Here is a 19764-nt window from a genome sequence, read left to right on the forward strand (position 1 = left end):
ACCGCCAACAGTCCTTTTCATTACAGTTCAAACAAACAACCCCCCAACAAGGGTAGTTGACCGTTAAATTCGGACAGCTAAATCGTACCGCCAACATCTCTTTTTTAATTTCTCTCCAAAACCCTAGCACCCCTTGTCCCTCCCCTCGTAAACTCCGAAACCAAAACCCACCAACCCCACGGACGCTTTTATTTCTCAATTGCCATCACATTCCATCACTACCCTCTCTACTTCTTCACTGCACTTCATTTCATAACCCTTTTCTTGATCTTGATCTATCTTCAAATCCATGGCTATTTCCCAAGATTCAGCCATTTTCTGCCGCCAGATCATCGCCAAGAACCCGGCCGTCGATTTCAAGAGCCGGTTTTCTCGCTCTCCTGTTAGTCCCATCAGATTCTGCTTCAACGTAGAGAAATTCAAGGGTAGCGACAAGTTCAAGATTGGAGTCATGGCAGGGGTTGAAGTGGTGGGCGCGAAGAGCGCCGCGAGTTTGAGCCCCAGTTCTAATTTAGGCCTTGATGTGGTGACCGACAGGGAGCCGAGGGAAAAGGGTTTCTTGGGATTGAGGAAGACGAAGCTCGTGTGCACGATCGGGCCGGCGTGCTGCTCTGAGGAGGATTTGGAGAGGTTGGCACTGGGAGGGATGAATGTTGCTAGGTTTAATATGGGTCATAACACGAGGGAGTGGCACCGGGAGGTGATTCGGAAGGTTAAGAGGTTGAATGAGGAGAAAGGGTTTTGTGTTTCAGTTATGATTGATACTGAAGGTAGTCAGCTTGAGGTTGATCATGGGGAGCCCTCCTCTGTCAAAGCAGAGGTAAGTATTGGCAGTTTGATACTCATGAATTTGTTGAGTTGTGTGATTTGAACAATCAAATATAGCTAGGGGTCAAGGCTTGGGACTTAAGAGTTTGCTCCCTCCTAAGCTCTCAGGTTCGAAATCTTGCAGGTGCTATCAATTCCTTTGGGGCCAATCCTGGATTTAATCGGGACTCCGAAAGTAAGTGAGCAGTGGGATTGGTCCCGGGATTAATCGGGGTGCGTTAGCTGACCCAGACACCTGAGTTGTCCAAAAAAAAGAAATATAGCTAGAAATTAGGAAGAGAAGTAACTATACATTCCTGTTGTTTACTGTTTTTGAATAAAAATTTCAGAGCACTTTTTGGATATCATTTGGGAATATAAACATTGATCATTGGCTGTAACCGTAATCAAGGTTATTTTTCGGCAGATGTTGTCGAGAGTATGAGAAACTTCCATCTTTAGGGGGGTAAAAATAGGTTCTTTCACACAAAAAAATTCCTTGTAAACCAGAGGCAGCTACAAAATTTTAGTTCATCGGTGACAAAAACATAAAGATTTTTTTTGTACAAAGCTCTATTTAAAAAAATAATTTTATTTTGATTCAAAATGAATTGGGTCTGATTTATTTTGTTTTGTTGAGCTATATTATGTACATACTCACAGATTTAAGTGAAGTTTCTTTTACTTTGACTACATATGAACAATTCAGTGCAGACAGTATGAGAGAAAAATCAAATTATATGTTTAAAAATACAAAATTTTAGCACATTTTTTTAGCCCTGGCGTTTGCTTGACCCCCCTCGACTACAGGTGCAGCCGCCTTTGTTGTAAACAATGTTCAGAATCTCTCCACCATACTCTTTTTCTGAAAAATGTTTTCAGAATTCTGTAACACAATCTCCAGAATCGTGTACTTTAGAAAGACGCAACTTTGATGGTTTATTATCATCTTGGAGTATCAGGAAGGCTCTATCTGGTACTTTACTTCTAAGAAATTTCGGGGTTGTCGTCCATTCATTGTTCAAGCAAACTGTGAAGGCTTCTCTGAAGGTAGTGTTATAGAAATGAAGCAAGTTTAGTGATTTTTTCCCAAGCAAAGGAACGTTTCTTTTTTTTCTTTTTTTTTTTCATGTGCGTTAAATCTGCCACTTTATATGTCTATATCAGGTGTCAGGTTGGGAGATGAACTTGTTGTTGATGGAGGAATGGCAAGCTTTAAAATCTTAGATAAGATTGGGGAGGCTTTACGGTGTAAGTGCACGGATCCTGGTTTACTCCTGCCCCGAGCCAAAGTGAGCTTTTGGAGAGATGGAAGGCTTGTTGAGAAAAATTATGAGCTCCCCACTCTATCAGTCAAGGTTTCCTTTTCAGACACTTATGCTCGAGTTTTGAAAGCCTGCATGGTGCACATGCCTATAGCCTTTAAGTTTGAGATGTAACTTGATTATCCAGTTCAAGCTTATGAGAAATGGTTAAATTCATGCATGCAAGTGTTTCTGTGGAGGTATATAAAGATAAAACGGGACAATACATTCCCTGCTCGTCATTGAGTTTATGTTGTATGGTTTGCAGGATTGGTTTGACATCGATTTTGGCATTTCTGAAGGAGTCGATATGATTGCCTTGTCATTTGTAAATGATGCTGATGCTGTCAACCAGTTGAAGAACTATCTCTCATCCACATCATCCAAGTGAGTACAAAATAGCTAAAGTTCCTTGATGCAGCCATAAAGATCTTTAAAGTAAGTAAACTGCCAATCACTCTTACAAGATGCCATATATTAGGAAAAACAACAAATATGGGTAATGTATCAAATGATGCACGCTAATGGCTTGCCAAATTTGTAGCCAAGATTTCCACATCACCAATGTGTGCCTGTGTGGTTCAAATATACAGGAGTGACTCAAGTAATCCAATAGTTGTGATGCCAGCGAATGGCTTTGGCTAAGATTTGACATAATGGCAACGTAGCAAGCCCAACAAATGACTTTGGCTTTTGAAAAAAATGGCTACAGACATTAGAAGTAATGTATGCAATTATCTTTTGACTATTTCACTGGATGCATGCTAAATAGTTGAAGTTGATTCAATCATTTTTGTACATCAACAAGAAACGTACAAAATCATAGCAACTGTTGATATCTTTCATGTTCCATTTACATGGTAGATGCATTTTTCAGGCTTTTTTTAGGCAGATCTATCTTCTCGAATATAAAAGCTTTTTCCTCCATTGCCAGATCCATTAGAGTTCTAGCAAAGATAGAGAGCTCAAAGTCTCTCCAGAAACTGGAAGAAATTGTAGAGGCTTCTGACGGAATAATGGTGGCAAGACGTGATCTTGGGGTTGAAATTCCACTTGAGCATATACCAGCACTGCAACAGAAAATAACTCAAGTTTGCAGGCAGCTTAACAAGCCAGTGATCATAGCTTCTGAACTTCTGGAGTCGATGATTGAATATCCTACTCCGACGCGTGCTGAGGTACTAAACTTAAATCACCTTAAAACAAGCCTAGATGGATTACAATATACTTAAAAAAATTTGTTGTGTCTTAACTTTTTAAGGCCTTTACTGCTGCTTTTATGATTTCATCTCCCTTGAATGTTAATAGGACCTCATAATTATCAATGTCTGCACGATTTTTCACATTTCTTCTTCCAACTAAGACTTGTGGTCTAAATGAATCTTTCTCTCATGACAATGTTCCTTACTCTCATAAGGTTGCAGATGTTTCTGAAGCAGTTCGGCAATTTGCTGATGCCCTGATGTTGTCTGGTGAGTCAGCAATTGGATCTTTTGGACAGAAGGCTCTTTCTGTTTTGCACACAACCAGCAGTAGGATGGAGCTATGGAGTCGTGAGAAGAACCAACACAATGGTCTCCATCAGCGTCAACTTGGACTTTCTCTAGCCGAAAAGATTGCTGAGCAGATTTGTAATTGTGCAGTGGAAATGGGTAATTTTTGGTTTTCTCACCATGCCTTCTCTAACTTAAGAGTAGTGTTCTAAATTTAATGCCTCGGTTGTATAGAAATTATAACCTTTAGTAGCGACATTTCAATATCTGGGTGATTCATAAATTTCAATCTCGAGTCTTCTTTGGATAAAGAATTAAAGATATGTCCGCTTGTTTTTTCAGAATCAGTTTTTCGGCACTTTCAAGAAAACTCTTCTTGATAAGACAAACACTCGTAATTTTCTTGTTGCATCCCCATTTTTGTTAGCGGACATTGTTTAATAATGTGGAACATCTTTTTCGTGCTTCTGATTCTTCTATAAGTTCCTTAAAATTAGAAGTTGCAAAATCCGATGCCTCCTGAGCTTTCTGAAAAATGTTCTGCAATTCTGAAAATGGTCTGCTAACTTGATTCTAAACGACAATCACATATTACACTATATGTTCTATAAGTTGTTTGCTCTTTCGGCAGCTAACAACCTCAGCGTGCAAGCTATCTTTGTGTACACAAGGCAAGGACATATGGCATCCCTCCTCTCACGCAACCGTCCCTGCCCTCCCATAGTTGCATTCACAAATGATGCAAGCACCCGGATGGCTCTGAATTTGCAGTGGGGAGTTATGCCCTTTCTAGTTGATTTATCAGATGATGCGGAAGCCGACATCTCAACAACCATTGATCTAATGAAAACTAAGGGCATGGTGAAAGAAGGAGATGCTGTTTTGGTGGTCTCAGATGTCATTCCAAGTTCCCAATCAAATGTCTCTTTTTCTGATAAGTTATTCCAATCGAAGGTCATTCCAAGTTGTGCAACTGCAGATGTAATCCAATCAATCCAGGTGAAAAACATTGCTTAGGATGTAATTTATTGGAAGTGGAGATAATTATTTATGTACCTTCTGAAAATAGCGGCAAAACTATCCTTTGGACCTGAACAAGTCCCTACGGAATAATGCGATTCTGCACTTTTTTTCCCCTTTTGGGAAATTTTTTTTCGTTTGATGACCATCTGCTTTAGTTGATAATGTAATTTTGTTCTGCTGTAAGCTGGTCCATAATCGTTTGTATTATACTCATGGGATTTTGCTTCCATTCCTTTGTACTCAATGCAACTTTATGCGAGGAAAGGCAAAAAAAAGTTCCATTTTTGGACAGGATTCACTTCAAAAAGGATTTCTTTTAGGAAAATGGTGCCGCACTTGATGCATGGATAGGTATGTTTGTTGGAGCAAATGGCCACAACTGGTGCTGGCTGGTTTTTTGAGAATAAAGCAAAATTTTCTGTTTGCCAATTGCAAGATTCTGCCATGGAAGTCTCAGGGAGGTGCGTTCCTGGTAAACTAAATGGACTAATGGCAGTAGTCAAGTTATCTCTGCAAAATGGTTCTTTAGTTGATGTATGTCAAGAGAATGATCCGTCTAGAAATCCATAAAAATATGGGCTTTAATCTATTTAATTTAGTGAAAACGCACCCGCAGTGTAGCTATGCTGCTATTGTTGAAATTCTTTATCTTATGCTTCATATTCATAAATAAATTGGAGCCTGAGGAAGTGCCATGAAGATAAGATAAGTATTACTATCTCCTTCTACTAAGCTAAAGACCCTTCCTTTTTTATTAATCATGATCTCCATTCCATTATTAAACAAAAACGTTTGGGGAATGGGAGACTCAGTTTGCCTTGCTTTCGTTCGGTTATCTCCATTATAGGGAGGATCCACGGCCACGCTACAAGTTAAAAAGACGATTCTTGTGACTCGACTCTGTGCCGTAAATTTCTCTTTTATTATAAAAAGATGTCTAAAGGTTATTTAAAGTTTGGATCGTTGCCAATGGAACATGTATACAATACAGTGGTTGTGCATGCCGACAATAATTAATCTAAGGAAATTAAATATGACACAAAGATAATCATGAAATTATATATGATGGTTCGCGCCGGTTACAATCGTGAAGTCCAGCATACTAAACATAAATTAACATTTAGCTTAACATCAGAGCTTGAATTAGACCAAAAGTTTTTTTTTTTTAAGGTTTTCTACATGTGGGACTGATCAAAATTAAGGATAAGATCTGATGTCATGATTCATACAATAATAGTACAGTATGTGAGAACAATAATAATCGAGCTTCAATTATTTCATCACTCTAGAAGGCCACCATCAGTCTCACTGAAGGGCTAACCATAGGTTAGGACTTTGCTAATATAATACCAACTCTTCCTTATTGTTGTTTTTTTACTTCATCATCCCAAACCTCAATATTGTATCAACCCTCGTGTATCCCGTAAGAGGGTGAATCCAAATACGAATATGCGTAAGAGCTAGAAACACGTACACGGAGATCGATTAGAGTAGAATGACTTACAAACGATTCACATGGACAATCCCAGTTGAATAGGACACAATCTTCTTGATTTCATTTAGTTCAGGAAATTGCTGATACAGACAAGTCTGGGGAAGTTTGTCTAGTTTGGGATTGCTTAGACAAGATGCGATAGCGCATGTAGACAAAATTCTTAGGGCCATATTTCTGGACTGATTATGACTGTACTAGAACCAAAACCTAATGTTGTTTCGTGTGGACATGTCCTTTCAATTACTTAACGAATATGGTACTGGTAGCATGTGATGGCCGTCAATTTGCATAAGTTAGTTGTAACTTGACAGTGACAAAATCCCGAGGGGTAGTGCACTTGGTGATCAGCTAGGACGGAGAAGCTTACCATCTCGAGGTTCTAGGTTCGACTTCTCTGCGCTGTGAAAAAATTCTTGGGGCCACCTATGCGTAAAAAATTCTTGGATTACCAAAGGCTAGTGGGAGCTGTAGAGATTTAGTCCTGTGGTATGCGCAAGCTGACCCGGGGACACGCTACGTTACCAAAAAAAAAAGACAGTGACAACAGGGCCATGCAAAATGTGCTCTGGAAAAAAGCACCGTTCTCCCTTCATAATGCGAGCTACTAAAATTTTATGATTATGATTTTTAGGGTTGGTAGACCAGCTGAATTAACGAATGGCAAAAAAAAAATCGAGCCGAATGATATAAGCAATTTGTTGTTCAACTTTAATTTAAGAAAAATAATTTCTACATTCTTTTTTTTATTAAGACACTCCATTTCTTGTCTTTTAATGACACTTTTGTGTGTATTTTTTCCACTAAAGAACAAGAAAAAAGTGCCATAATAAAAAAATAGAGCGTAAAAATCATTTCCCTAATTTTAATCCTCTGGACCAACTCGCCCAGTTTTAATCCTCTAGTATAGTCCAGCTTTGAGCCTTTGGGGCCTCAGTCGTAGTTCGTCCAGCTTTGAGCCGTTAGGGCCTCATTCGTAGTTCATCGTATTGATCCGAACTACTACATAATATGTCTCGTACAAAAATGTGTTCCCGTAAAAAATAATATTTGATTGAATAACAATAGCTATGTCAATAACTTACGCTTTTTTTCCTCCACCTGTACCAATTGTAAACATAGTTATCGATGCTCAATCGAGAATTATGTTTTTATAAATTTGTAGTAGAAAATATGAACCTTCTGATGAGTACGTTTTTTATACGAGAGAAACTTATTCACGGTATGTCGTGAATAACTTATTTATGATTCCGTACAATCTCAGTCATCTCAGTCACCCGTAACGGCAATCAATGGTCCGGAAGGCTCTGTCTGTGCCTAATTTCTTCAATCCAGCGAAAATATGAACCTTTTGGACAGAAGGCTCTGTCTGTGCCTAATTTCTTCAATCTAGCGAATAGTTTCTTCACCGCAATTTTTTTTTTCTCTTTTTATACTCCTGTATGATTATAAATTGGACCGTCTCCATCGCGAAATTTTTGGGCACCGAGTGGCTATCACATGATGTTCGCTCAGCACATTTGAACTATTCATTTTGGTTTTGAACCGCTCGGATTTGTATAGAGAAAGAGGAGAGAGAGTGGTGGAACGAGAGGAGAGAGAATTTTAATTTAAGCCGTCTAATATACTTTTAAACGGTGCAAATGAACTACTCAGGCATAACATGGGCACGGCCATAGTCAAAAATTCCTCGTCTCCATCTCCCCGCGTGTTTCCCTTGTGTTCTGCTTTTAGCCACAAAAAATCAGCCATAGAAATCTCCCGCGCATGATAGACAGTTAGACACCACAACCCCCAAGGCCCCAATCATTCTAATCGACGCCCTTCTCACCTAAATTCCCCTCTCTCTCTCTCTCTCTCTAGGAACTCTGGTCACACACTCCATCTTCATAGGAGTGTTCCTAAAATGGTATACCCATGACCCATCTCGTTAAAGTTCCAAATTTCAACACTACCCTCTTCAAACAAGCATGGCTTCTCTCCAGATTCTGAAATACAGCTTGTCTCCGTTCTCGGTTCCTCACTCGAATTCCCCTCGAAAATCGTGCTGTTTTTGCTCGGAATCCAAATCCCAACTAAGCAATAGAAGGTTCCTCAGCTTTCAAAGCTCGAAAGTTTACGTTTTCAGAGGTTGTAGGATTTCTTGCAAGGTTCAAGAAGGGGACAACAAAACTAACGGTGGGTTCTTTCTTTCTTGCCGTATTCTTATCTTGGCCCTTCCGATTTTTGTAGATGCCGTACTATTTTCCAGTGTTGAAAAATAATCCCTCTGTCTCATAATTTAAGTTTATTTTTCTTTTTTGGATGTCCCGAAATACTTGTCCACGGGTATCTTGTGTAATTTTTTCGAGAATATCTTGACAAACTCTTTGAATAATGATAAACCTATGTGGGAGAATCAAAACAAATCCGTAGCGGAAAAATTACTTACCTTCTGCCATGGTGTTTAAGTCTTTAGAAATCCGAAAATTGTTTCGAACTAGAACCAATATACTTTCACCGACACGAACTCTCACTAATAGTTTTCGGAGAGCAATGGGTAGATTTCTAATCTAATCTATATAAATGTTTACACACTTGAAACTTGATGGTAATCATATGCCTTTATATAGATAGATCGGGACCATTTTCCAATGGACACAACCCTTCATACTTCATTCCATCAACGAAGTAATAAGGCACCTATTCATTAATAGTTGCAACCTTACACATAAATGGTCACTAAACCCATTCATGGATAGTCACCATATCTATTCATGAATAGCCACCAAACATTTTCACGAATAGTTACCAACTATTTAGGCAATATTTCATTTAAATCTAATACCCATATTTTAGTTACGAACATAAATACTATAAAATATAATTAGGATTGATGGCATGTGAACCACATAAATGAACTCCAACATGGTTGAGATAGAGGGGGGACAATTTTGATAATTACTACCTTTTAATTTGATTTAAAATGCATTAAATATATGCCCCTTTAAAAAGTTGGAATTTCGAAAAAATGACCAAAATTTTGTAAGGAGGAGTATCATTTTCACTTCAGAAAGTGATTTTGAGCCATAGATTTTTCAAGACTAAAAAAAATATCATTTTCCCTTCATTTTTCAGCTATGAAGATGGTTGGGTGGCTATGCTCATCATCTTAAACCAACTATAACTATAACTATGGCTTCCTGATACCGATAGGCCGCCTATAATTTAGTAACACAGTTTGGTTATATTCTCGCTCTTAAGTAGATATAATTCCATTATCTAGGATGAAGCTGGGGAATTAATCTGAAGTTGTTAAGGTGATAGGCAATAGCATTCTCATTGAGGTTCCGGAACTGTTCTGTCTTTCTCTGTTTCTTTTTTTGGGTAATTTAAGTTTATAGTCAACAGAAACCCATTACAGGTGCAAAGGGCATACCCTTGAACAAAGAAACACATACAACACCAATGGGAAACAAAGACCTATAGCAAAGAGCCAAACAAGACAAATGCTCAAACTAACCAAAGAAACAAAGTAGACAGGACCATGAATTTGCATCAAAGACTCTGCAAATAATATCCCATTTAGAACAGATGAGCCTATTAGCATCTGATTTCCCAACATTTCTCCAGGTGCTAACGCAAGCCCTCATAAGTCATATCCCTCTCAATTGTGGAAATAATATGCTCTGGGCTACACTCCTTTTCTGGAATACACGAGCATTTATTTCTGATCTGGGGACCCTGTAGTGCACCTCTGCACTACAAGGCTGTAGTTCATTATCCGAGCCATTGAATGCTTTTGCTGAGATGGACGGTTGGGATAATGCACTATAGGTCCCCTATTCCATTTCTGTCACCACTCACCACATACATAGTATATGCAAGCTGCAAAGAAAAACCTCACTAGAACGTGCTAAAGAGAATTACCCCTTATGTGCATCTCAAACCAGTTTACCTCCTCAGCAAGGGGAACATATTGCCTATGAATCTCATTTCTAATGGGAAGATGAGACCAAATCCTGTTCTGTCTTCTATTTGTGACATTTCTGGAATACGGGTTGTGTGGCTTTCACAGTTTTGAGTGAAAGTTGCTAAAGTATGATATTGATTTGGACAAACTTGAGTCTTAGTAACATCACTTTGGTCTTAAGATCATGTTTGTGTTGCATTGCTTTCTGATCAACTGCTCACTTGCATAGAGTTAATTGTTCAATTGGTTATGTGCATCTTTCTTTTTTGCTTCAGCTCAAAATTAGAAAGGTTTATCCAGATCCGTGACCTTCTATTCCCTGGCTTTTCAGGTGAAGAACCTCCAGAGTCATTGTTTATGAAAGAGTTAAGAAAGCGGGGGATGACTCCCACTTCATTGCTTGAGGAAACCGATAGGAGTGTCAAAGATGAAGAGATAAAACTGAAGGAAGAAGAGGGAGGATACTCAAAAAGAAATGCGGTGTCAACAGATTATGAGAAAAGTTTATCTAATCAAAGGGAACGTTCCATGGCACTGAACAGTGAAGGCCTTGAGGTTGACTTGTACTTCTTTTTACAGCTGTTGCCAAATCTGTTGGCTCAATGGTTCTTTACTTCTTTTTGCTGATAATGTTATTAAAGTTCATTGTGTCATTGATTTGTTTTCGTTCATCTCAAAGTTTGGGTTCGTGGTATTATTGCTCGAAATAAATATGCTTCCTTGTTTTTTAGTGGTGCAGATTCACATACTTTATGCTATTGTTTGCACCCAAAATTTCATATCCAGAGAGAAACCAGTTCGTAGGTTCTGGGCCTGCCTCCATCACACTAGGTATTTTGTACCAGAATGAAAGCAAGAAAATGCATCAAAGGCAAAGGGACCAAAAGCATAAACTTAATACTCTTACTCCGTAGCATTCTATGAGCAACTTGAATCCACCAAAGGACTACACCGCTTCTAATTCTAGAGAGTTTTATTTGACGACGTTGGGGGGACTTCTTCAAGTGTCTTCTTATTCTTTTATAGATGCTGGAACTAACTTTCATGCACCATCTTTGTCCACACTTCTTCTAAGCTTTCCATGAGTCCATGATGAACTTCCTTCTTCATGGAAATAACTTGCAACTGTCCCAATGACGCCCTTTGGCCTGTGCTTGTGGAAGTAACTTCCAACTCCTTCCTTTTGATAAGGGTTCATGGCATGAACTTCCACTAAGACCAGTTTAGGATTACATGGATATACGTATACATAAATATACACACACACACACACACAAACATATATATATATGTGTGTGTGTGTGTGTGTGTGTGTATGTATTCATTTGTATATGTATGCATATACATGGGGTTTATAGATTGGCATGCGCACATAATACAAGACCAAGTCTGATGCTAAATTACTCTCAAGATAATGGCATTGATACATAACATGTCACCAATCATCGTGCTATGTGTGCGTCTTGAAGTACAATCTTGACGTAGCTTTCTCGAGACAATCAAAAGATGAACTTCACCTTCTTATAAAGGTTAGATAAACTTATAAAGTGAATACACCATCTCTAGCTTCTCGAGGCAAATATATTTTATGGCAAACATCTAATTTTTGTACTAGAATTTTGTACCTTCACATATGGATCTATATCCTTTGAACTTTGAACTTGAGTGGTTTTATGTGCTGTCATCAAGGATATTTAATCCTACTGGCTTTTGCTTTGTATGAGCAGGCATTAATAACCTGATTGGTAGTATTCTTCTGTAAAGGGTTCTGCCAATGTTGTCCTGAAACAAACCAATAAGAGTTTATATCAACAAAAGGAGAAGACATGGGATACCAATGCATTTCCATCACTTTACTTATCGGAAACTAGGGAACCACCTGAAGAATAATTTCAAATACCGTCCAGTGCAGCCATAGATTTTTTGACATGCAAGAGAACATTGACTCTCAGGATAGTATGGGTCCAACAATCAGATTACACTATGCGATCTAGCATTGTAGTTAGCCATCATAATGACTAATTTAGAGCTTGAGACGTGAGCTGTTAGGTTATGCAAGTAACGAATATCATTAATTGTAATGCATCACCATGGTATTGTTGGTGGACTGACGGTGTATATCAGTGCTGTACTTGTACGCATTGGAAGTATCATCTATTGTTGTTTTCCATGTTTGCTATGAGAGTTAAAATTTCAAAGTCATCTAATTAACCTAACATGCTTCTATTAATTCAGGGATTGATTCCACGGGCTAAACTTTTGCTGTCTACTGGTGGAACATTTTTCTTGGGATTCGGACCATTAATCCTCATAACGGTTGCATCCTTCTCGGCTCTGTACCTTGTGAGCTCCTCTACGATCTTGGTGTCTGTCCTCATAATTTTTTTTCCTAACCCAAATATGCTTGATGCTTTCTTCAATATTTACTTTTCAATGCATTGTGTGGCTAACATGCCATTGGCTGGTATTTGCTTACCAAATGGGATTCATAAGAAGTTTTAATTCCATGTCAATCTAAAATCCCTTGGCTGCATCACTGATTTATTTGAATATGTGGAAGAGAATTAAAGGTGAGCTTTTCTAGAAGTACCCAACTAGTGCTGAACCAAGTGGAGGTGGTTTTGTGTTGGAAAGTAGCCATGCATTGTGCAAAATTTGACTACTAAATCTTGTTGGATTCTGCTATTGCATAGTTTGAGCACATCAATATATCGAAAGTGGGCTTTCTCATAGGGATGTTTGTACCATTCTATACTTGTTTCCTTTAGGGTAAGGAAGTTGCTGGTACGAATACGATACTATATATTTCTACACAAACAGTAACTTGTTAGTAGTCTCTTTTGCTTCCTCTTTTAAGGTTTGCCTAGTGATATTTGCTTCATAACATTGATTTTGTGTAAAGAATGACTTGAACAATTCCTGTAATTCTTTTCTGTATTGTCCTAACTGGTATATGCAACATTGATTGCTGCCTATTGGTTGAATGTATGTTGTTAGCTATATTTATTCATGATGTATGGAAAAGGCAATGTAACCTTTGCTAGAAGGCTAGAATACTGGGAAGATGAAGCATTGATTATTTTCTGTTTTTTTTTTGTATTTTTGGCAGTATTTTGGACCAACTTTTGTCCATGATGCAAGCAAAATACCAATAACACCACCTCAGTATATCGACCCCTACGTGCTTCTGGAAGATGAAAGGATATCTCAAATGGCTCCTCTTGTAAAATGAATGAAAAACATCATTTCACGGACACCAGCCATTTCAAGCTTCCCTTGCAGGTTCTGTTGCCTATTTTCATCCATGCCATCTACAAATCTAAAAACAATGCAGAAACATGTTTTATCTTAGCTTTGTTCTGTCAGTTGGAATTGTTATGAACCAACTGTTGTCAAGACCATTAGAATCAAATTGATGTGTTCAATATCTGATATCTATGGGTTCAGTTCATTCATGGGATTCCCATTGAACTTCCAAGTGACAAGAAAAGAGCTTGTATATATCTTACATATTAAATCTACTAAATTTTAAACCTGTATCAGTTAGGAATGGAAACAAACATTGTTTAGACCTGGATATATTGTGTATCCCTCCTAATTTTCCATGATTTAGGCATGTGTATGAACTGCCACACTCAATCCATGGCAACCCTTTAGTATGACGTGGCTGAGTTTTATTTTTTTGTAAGAGATGTTCTACGATATGTATGGTAGGTGCATTTACATGTAAATAAATGGACTGGTCTGATGCTTCAAAATTTCTGGATTATAATATCAAGTGCTATTTGATAGCGTCCATTTGATTAATGATGTCTAGAGACATTTTTTCTATAAGATCCATCCTTTTGAGAACTTCACATAACACATGTGAAGAGCTTCTGGACACTATGCAGTAAACAAGAACACGTCCAATTAGGAGAAGTCATTTCTTTGACTTGTTCACCTATACGTTTAGCATATCCATTTGTTTTCAACTATTTACGTTAACTTAAACACAGGGAGATTTAGGATGTAGATTGGAAAGAGCTAAGATATGGATTGGAAAGGCTTGTAGGTCTGGACAGACTTGATGAGGCCCTGTATAGATCCAGCTGCAGCAAGAAGTGACACAATCAAGCAGAGCATGCTGAGTAGCTGCATATAAATCCATGTGGGGGAAAATCTACGGATCTGTGCCTTTGATATGTACATCTCAATCGGAAAATACACGGTCAATGGCCAGAAAGTAGCAGCGCCCATAAGACCCAAGAAATCGTTGAAGAATGGGAGCATCGTCGCGACCACTGTTGTGAATATTACGTATGCTGTTCTCCAGACAAGCCTAAAGAAGTTGAAGTTAAAAGTAGATCCAAATGGTATGGGAATGGGGTATTCTCTTGCTATGAATCCACTCTGCGGCCATTTCTTCCGGCACCAACTTTCCACAAATCCATACACAGGCTGACCATATACCTACACATATGCATGATACAGTATACCATAAATTATAGAGAAAATTTGCCTGCACTAGGTAGGGAAGGGGTTCTGGATAGAGAAAAACCCAACACAACTAGGTAGGGAAGGGATTCTGGCCTGTTTGCATATACATCTGTGTAAATGTGGTTTAGAACCCCTAAATTATAAGTTTTTAACAAACAGATGATATTTGAGGCGTATATGTCTGAATCTAACTAGGGTAAATCTGCTTCTCCTCCCCCCTTTTCTTTCTCCTATTTTCTCTTTGCCAATGATCAATCAAACTCATGGCATTCAATTTATTCAGTTCCCCCCTTCCCTTTGTGTATCTTATCTGAAGTTATATGAGTGGGATGAGGTGAGGGCGGGACCAATTGTTGGGGTTAGGTGCAGCGAGGGTGGGGCCAATTGTGTGCCGCCCGTGGGGTAGTAGGGGTATGCGCATGACGGGTTTGAGGAGGGGTACCCTATCTTAATAATGAGCCTTTGGCGTCCCTAGTAATGATCCTTTGTTTCGGGTTTCAAATCCCTTGTCTTGACTAATGAAGAGGTAGAAGCGCTCTCTCTCTCTCTCTCTCTCGGCATTCTTGGAGGCAAATGATAAGAAGCTCTGCAAACAAAGGTACACCACTGGATTGCCATTATAGAGAGTATGTTTGATGGTTTACCTGATAGGCTCCAACAAGATGAACAATAATGCACAAGTTGGCGAAGTCAACCAGCCAGAAGGGTTCATAGAAACCGAATCCGGTCAGAAAGTTCCCAGGTGCATTGTTCCCAAATGCCGCATAACCCAGAACTCCGCATAGCATGTAGAATGTGGTGCTGATTGAGATTCCAATCAAGGTAGCTTTTCTCATCACCGTGTTCGCCGGTGGGCTAGATTTCAGTGTATCCTGCGATTCACAGAAATTTTATTTAAATTTACCAGAAGAAAATCCGTTGTTTGCCAAATGAAACATGATTTGCAACAAAACTAGGTGTCTGGCTACCTTCATAATCTTATATTCATTAGGGCTAGGGAGAGCTTCACTTAAAGCCTAATGGTTGTTGGACTCGTTGCAGTGAGTCAACGAAGGCAGTAGTCTGTACAAGTTTACATTGTAGGATTGCTGGTCCCACACCACTAGTCGAACCGAGGTTACCATCTTAACAAAACCCAAACACAACCTGCCATTTTACGAGTGTGGATCTGGTCCTAGACCTGACACTAGACACAGGCTACTATGATCAATAAATTAACAAGAATAACTACCTACTATATGACTGAGCATAACATCCGAGTGTACCCATTTTACTATTGATTTAACCATGATTTGCTGAAGCTGCCCCTAATTGTCAGAAAAATGTGTCAAAGACCCTTTGGATAGGAACTATTACAAGCACCATTAAAGAAAATTTGCATGTTTGCTGCATTTTAGCATTGATTTGCAGATGATGATAGAATAGCTTGCCTGTATCTCAACAAGGACAAGAGAGTAAGCATAGGCAAATGCAATGTTTCCAAGGGCTTGGAAGCAGCTCCATATTTTCTGTGAACTTGAAGGCTCATCCCTGACAGATACTCCTGTTAAGCTCGTCTTCACGTGTGCCCCTCCTTCAAAATAACCACCACAATATCAGACATGCTTGCGATACACACACATGGTACACGTATGTTCATATTCAAAATGAAAACTTCTGATGCTTGCAATACTTAGAATCCATGCATAGCTACTGACCTGCAATTTTGGCTATGGAGAGACCAAGGCCGATGGTAGAGTAAGTAAAGGACATGACGGCTGCGATTATGGAGAGCATCGAAAGCTCGTTGATGTCTGGAATTTGGCTGAGGACAATCTGTATTACCCCAAATATCATCATGAACAGATTGTTTGATGTATGACACCCTGCAGCGTGGCCGTGCTTGTGGAAACAATCAGATCGTTTAATGGCCCTATCTCACAGGAAATTCGAAAAACAACCGATATACTTAGATATATATACGAAAATCATTAGCTTATGACAAGAAATGATTATTATAATTAATGCTTACGCCATGCTAATAGCCGTAGTGATTGTGTATCCAATGCTTGTTCCAATTAGATTTGTGTACTGAGCCAATCCGCAAAGCTGGATTTTGATTCCTCCTGTACATGCACGCGTAGATGAAAGGAGAAAAAAGAACAATGAAGAATGAATATTTTGCAAGGGGGTTTTTATGGAGAAGAGCAGTGGTACAATACAGATGTCCGGACACAGATGTGTCTAGAATCGTTGGGCGTGTAGGTTTCACACGATGCACGTGGAATCCACACATGTGTATTTCACTCGATGCACGTGGAATCCACACATATGTAGTTCTGGACACAATTGTCTCCGCACATTTGTAGCTCAAAAATTCTGGAAAGTAAGTACCTAGATTGGCTCTAACGACCTCACTGTAAGTGTGGTTTCTGCTACCTGTGACAGGATGCCTGTAGCAGTCGGCAAGCAGAACAGAAGTGAACCAAGTGATGAGAGAGAATGTAACCAGAGCAATTGGACCAGCAATCCACCCCAATTGAGCCATAGCCCATGCCAAGGACAGCACCCCCGACCCTATCACTGCTGTTATTATGTGGGCACTTGCAGTCATCAAAGTACCTTCAAAAACCAAAACCAAAACCAAGACCAAAACCGAAACATTTAGGATCTGTTGGGTATAAACCGTAGCAAACAAAAAGATGTTAAGTTCTTTTGGAGCACCGTCAAGGCCCCTTCCCCACCACATATTGATATAGGTTTCATCACAAAGTGTGTGGCTCCACACCAACATTTGGCGGAAAATTGTCTTAGAGCACCACATGGCCCAAGAACACTGAAAAATCACTCGTATTGCACATATTTTATGTTCTTATTTCAAAAGATGCAGAAAACTTGTTTGATTAATACTTTTCCAAACTTGTTTTAGGAAGAGAGTTTCGAGCGCAGCCCATTTTTCTGAAAAACACCACTGATGATTCCAAATTCTGGAAATTTATTTCTGCTGAAAATTGCGCACGATATGGAAAGTGATGGCTGGTTCTGCGTTAAAAATAGTTTCTGGAGCATGATATGTTGTGAATTGTGTGTACCGGTCCTAATGGCGCGACCATCATCATCAAGCTTTTCATTAGCATTGCCATTGTCAATGGCAAAGCTTAAACTCCTCTGCATCTCTCTCTCTCTCTCTCTCTCTCTCTCTCTCTCTCTCTCTTAATGTTCTTGACAACTCTCCCACTCCGGCAATAGAAATGGCGGTGAGCAAGTTAATTTAAAGGGAGTGGACTGTGCAGCAGAAAAGAGAAATCTTGGTGATGCAATAGCCGCTTCATGCCTTTGTCAAACAGTGGATATTCTAAAAAGGTCACTTGTTCATTCACACTGTGATGCACCACCACCATCTGTTACCACATTGCGTTTTTGGATTTCACAACAAGAACCCAACTTCTCAATTAATACCCAGATCTCAACAGATGTTGCATTTGAAAATGTGGAGACAATAAATACTACTATGAGTCAACTGGTAATACAGAATTTTAGGACAGTCAAAACATGTCCACACACATCCACCAAGGTTGTCCAAAAATGCAGGTGGAATCCAAGATTATTCTATGGTTATTTATTAGGGGAACTTATACGGCACCCGGCAATAATATACGTCGCCCGACAGCTTTGTGAATGGTAAATACTAGTATACGTCACCGGACGCATTTCTCAAATTTCTTTCACCCGTTATTTGTATCCGTACAGCAAACGTCACGTAATTAAGTACCGTATCTTCATGTAATACCATGCGACGGGTCAAGATACATGGGAGCTAAATGATTTACTAATATAGTAGTATTACGGAGATATATAAGAATCCTCTTTGTGAATTGTGGCATTGAATTAGTTGTCGGATTCTAGAATTACCCATTCAAAAGATGAGTTACAAATTCACCTACTTTGATGCCCCACTATAATCTGAAAAAGAAGAAGAATCAAGACTGCTCTGTAGTGAATAGCATTCCAATTGTACTTTACAACCACCTCCCTCAACAGTTACGCCATCAGTACTGCTTACAACATAATGCAGAATCGCAACACAGATTCGCAGAACCTTAGAGTCAATGCATGGGACAAAAAGAAGGTAGAATTCTTTTTGGCCTCACTATGTGACGGTACTTTCACGATAACTCAGATGTACTTTAACGATAACTCAGATGTGGGGCCAGGACAAAATCCCAGGCAAAACTGGCCTCAAAATATTTAAAAAGCAACTATAAAGTTTCGAACGTTAAAAAGATCAAACCACCCGAGTCTTAGCTTTGACCTCCCGCCCAACCCCTAGGCTTAGCTCTCATCAAATAGAAGTTTATTGCGATTCCATTTCCTTACGGAATTTCGTGGAGTTGGGTGAAGATTTCCCTAGTTCATGTTTTCTTTCTATGAGGTACTAATTCATTGGAAATTGAATTTTAAAGCACAAGAGCACAGATTAATCTGTCACACAAACCAGAGTAGCCCTTTTTTTTTTTCTTGGCAAGACCATTCTTAGTCGCATAATGCACTGTGTGAGCATAAACATGAGCAAAAATATTTCGAAACCTCTCAAAATAGTTAAATTCGCGAGAGCATGAGCATATATCGAGGATTGAGAGCTGCATTTTATTGTGGCCTAGGCGCACTAAATTGCACTTAAAGCACCCTGAAACTTCATAATTTGTCAAACTTTGTGGGCTTTTACCGGACACTCCTGACATTGGTAGTGGGTGATGGTTATTAGATGCTAAAATGATGGTGGTGGTGGAGGTGTAGTAGTCGTGCTGGAGTTGCAAGTGTAGGTGTGATCGATAGTCTTGGCACTGAAGTTTTGGTGTCTATGGTAGTTGCTCAATGAAGGCGGAGGTGGTAGGGTTGAGGTGTGGTACCAATGGTGGTCGCAAAGTGGAAATGTGGTGGTAAAGTGATGGTGGTGTAGGTGGTCGAGTGATTTTGGTGGAGGGATTGTGTTATAGTGGGTGACAGTGTTGGTGGTAAGCAGAGGAGTGGTGCTTCTATGATCTTTGTAGTGGCTTGCTTTCTATTCATTTTTTATAAACTAACTTTATTATTTGTATTATTGGATTCCATCATCATTTTGTACTTTATAAATTCTCTTTATTGATATATAATTGGCCTTTATCCGATTTAAAATGAAGGAGATGCGAGCGTCTTACTGGAACGATTTATTTTATGACTCATTGAGGGTAAAAT

The 19764-nt window shown here is 39.1% G+C and overlaps 3 protein-coding genes across 6 annotated transcripts; 2 read left to right on the forward strand and 1 right to left on the reverse strand.

Annotated features, from left to right (window-relative positions):
* The first annotated feature begins 121 nt into the window (after positions 1–121).
* Positions 122–4934, forward strand: LOC131307820 (pyruvate kinase isozyme A, chloroplastic-like). The gene is made up of 7 exons (XM_058334516.1): positions 122–820; positions 1770–1857; positions 1975–2165; positions 2380–2498; positions 3046–3289; positions 3529–3763; positions 4236–4934. The coding sequence occupies exons 1-7, from the start codon at positions 290–292 to the stop codon at positions 4619–4621; spliced, it is 1794 nt and encodes a 597-aa protein (XP_058190499.1). The 5' UTR covers positions 122–289; the 3' UTR covers positions 4622–4934.
* Positions 4935–7834: 2900 nt separating this feature from the next.
* LOC131307822 (uncharacterized) lies at positions 7835–17531 on the forward strand. Of its 4 annotated transcripts, XR_009194236.1 has the most exons (6): positions 7891–8297; positions 10403–10626; positions 12307–12414; positions 13181–13353; positions 14070–15372; positions 16978–17531. XR_009194236.1 is itself a non-coding variant. In XM_058334521.1 (4 exons), the coding sequence occupies exons 1-4, from the start codon at positions 8090–8092 to the stop codon at positions 13301–13303; spliced, it is 663 nt and encodes a 220-aa protein (XP_058190504.1). In that variant the 5' UTR covers positions 7835–8089; the 3' UTR covers positions 13304–13648. The 4 variants fall into 4 exon arrangements, 2 of the variants coding, with proteins under 2 accessions (XP_058190504.1, XP_058190503.1); XR_009194235.1 differs by lacking the exon at positions 14070–15372; XM_058334521.1 differs by lacking the exons at positions 14070–15372; positions 16978–17531 and having other exon boundaries at positions 7835–8297; positions 13181–13648.
* On the reverse strand, positions 14098–18602 carry LOC131307823 (amino acid permease 6-like). Its single transcript, XM_058334522.1, has 7 exons — positions 17622–18602; positions 16924–17151; positions 16562–16655; positions 16248–16462; positions 15981–16123; positions 15195–15422; positions 14098–14523 (listed from the first exon to the last, which is right to left on the reverse strand). The coding sequence occupies exons 1-7, from the start codon at positions 17701–17703 to the stop codon at positions 14098–14100; spliced, it is 1416 nt and encodes a 471-aa protein (XP_058190505.1). The 5' UTR covers positions 17704–18602.
* Between the last annotated feature and the right edge of the window lie 1162 nt (positions 18603–19764).

Source organism: Rhododendron vialii, chromosome 11a (assembly GCF_030253575.1).
Source record: "Rhododendron vialii isolate Sample 1 chromosome 11a, ASM3025357v1".
Taxonomy (NCBI): Eukaryota; Viridiplantae; Streptophyta; class Magnoliopsida; order Ericales; family Ericaceae; genus Rhododendron; species Rhododendron vialii.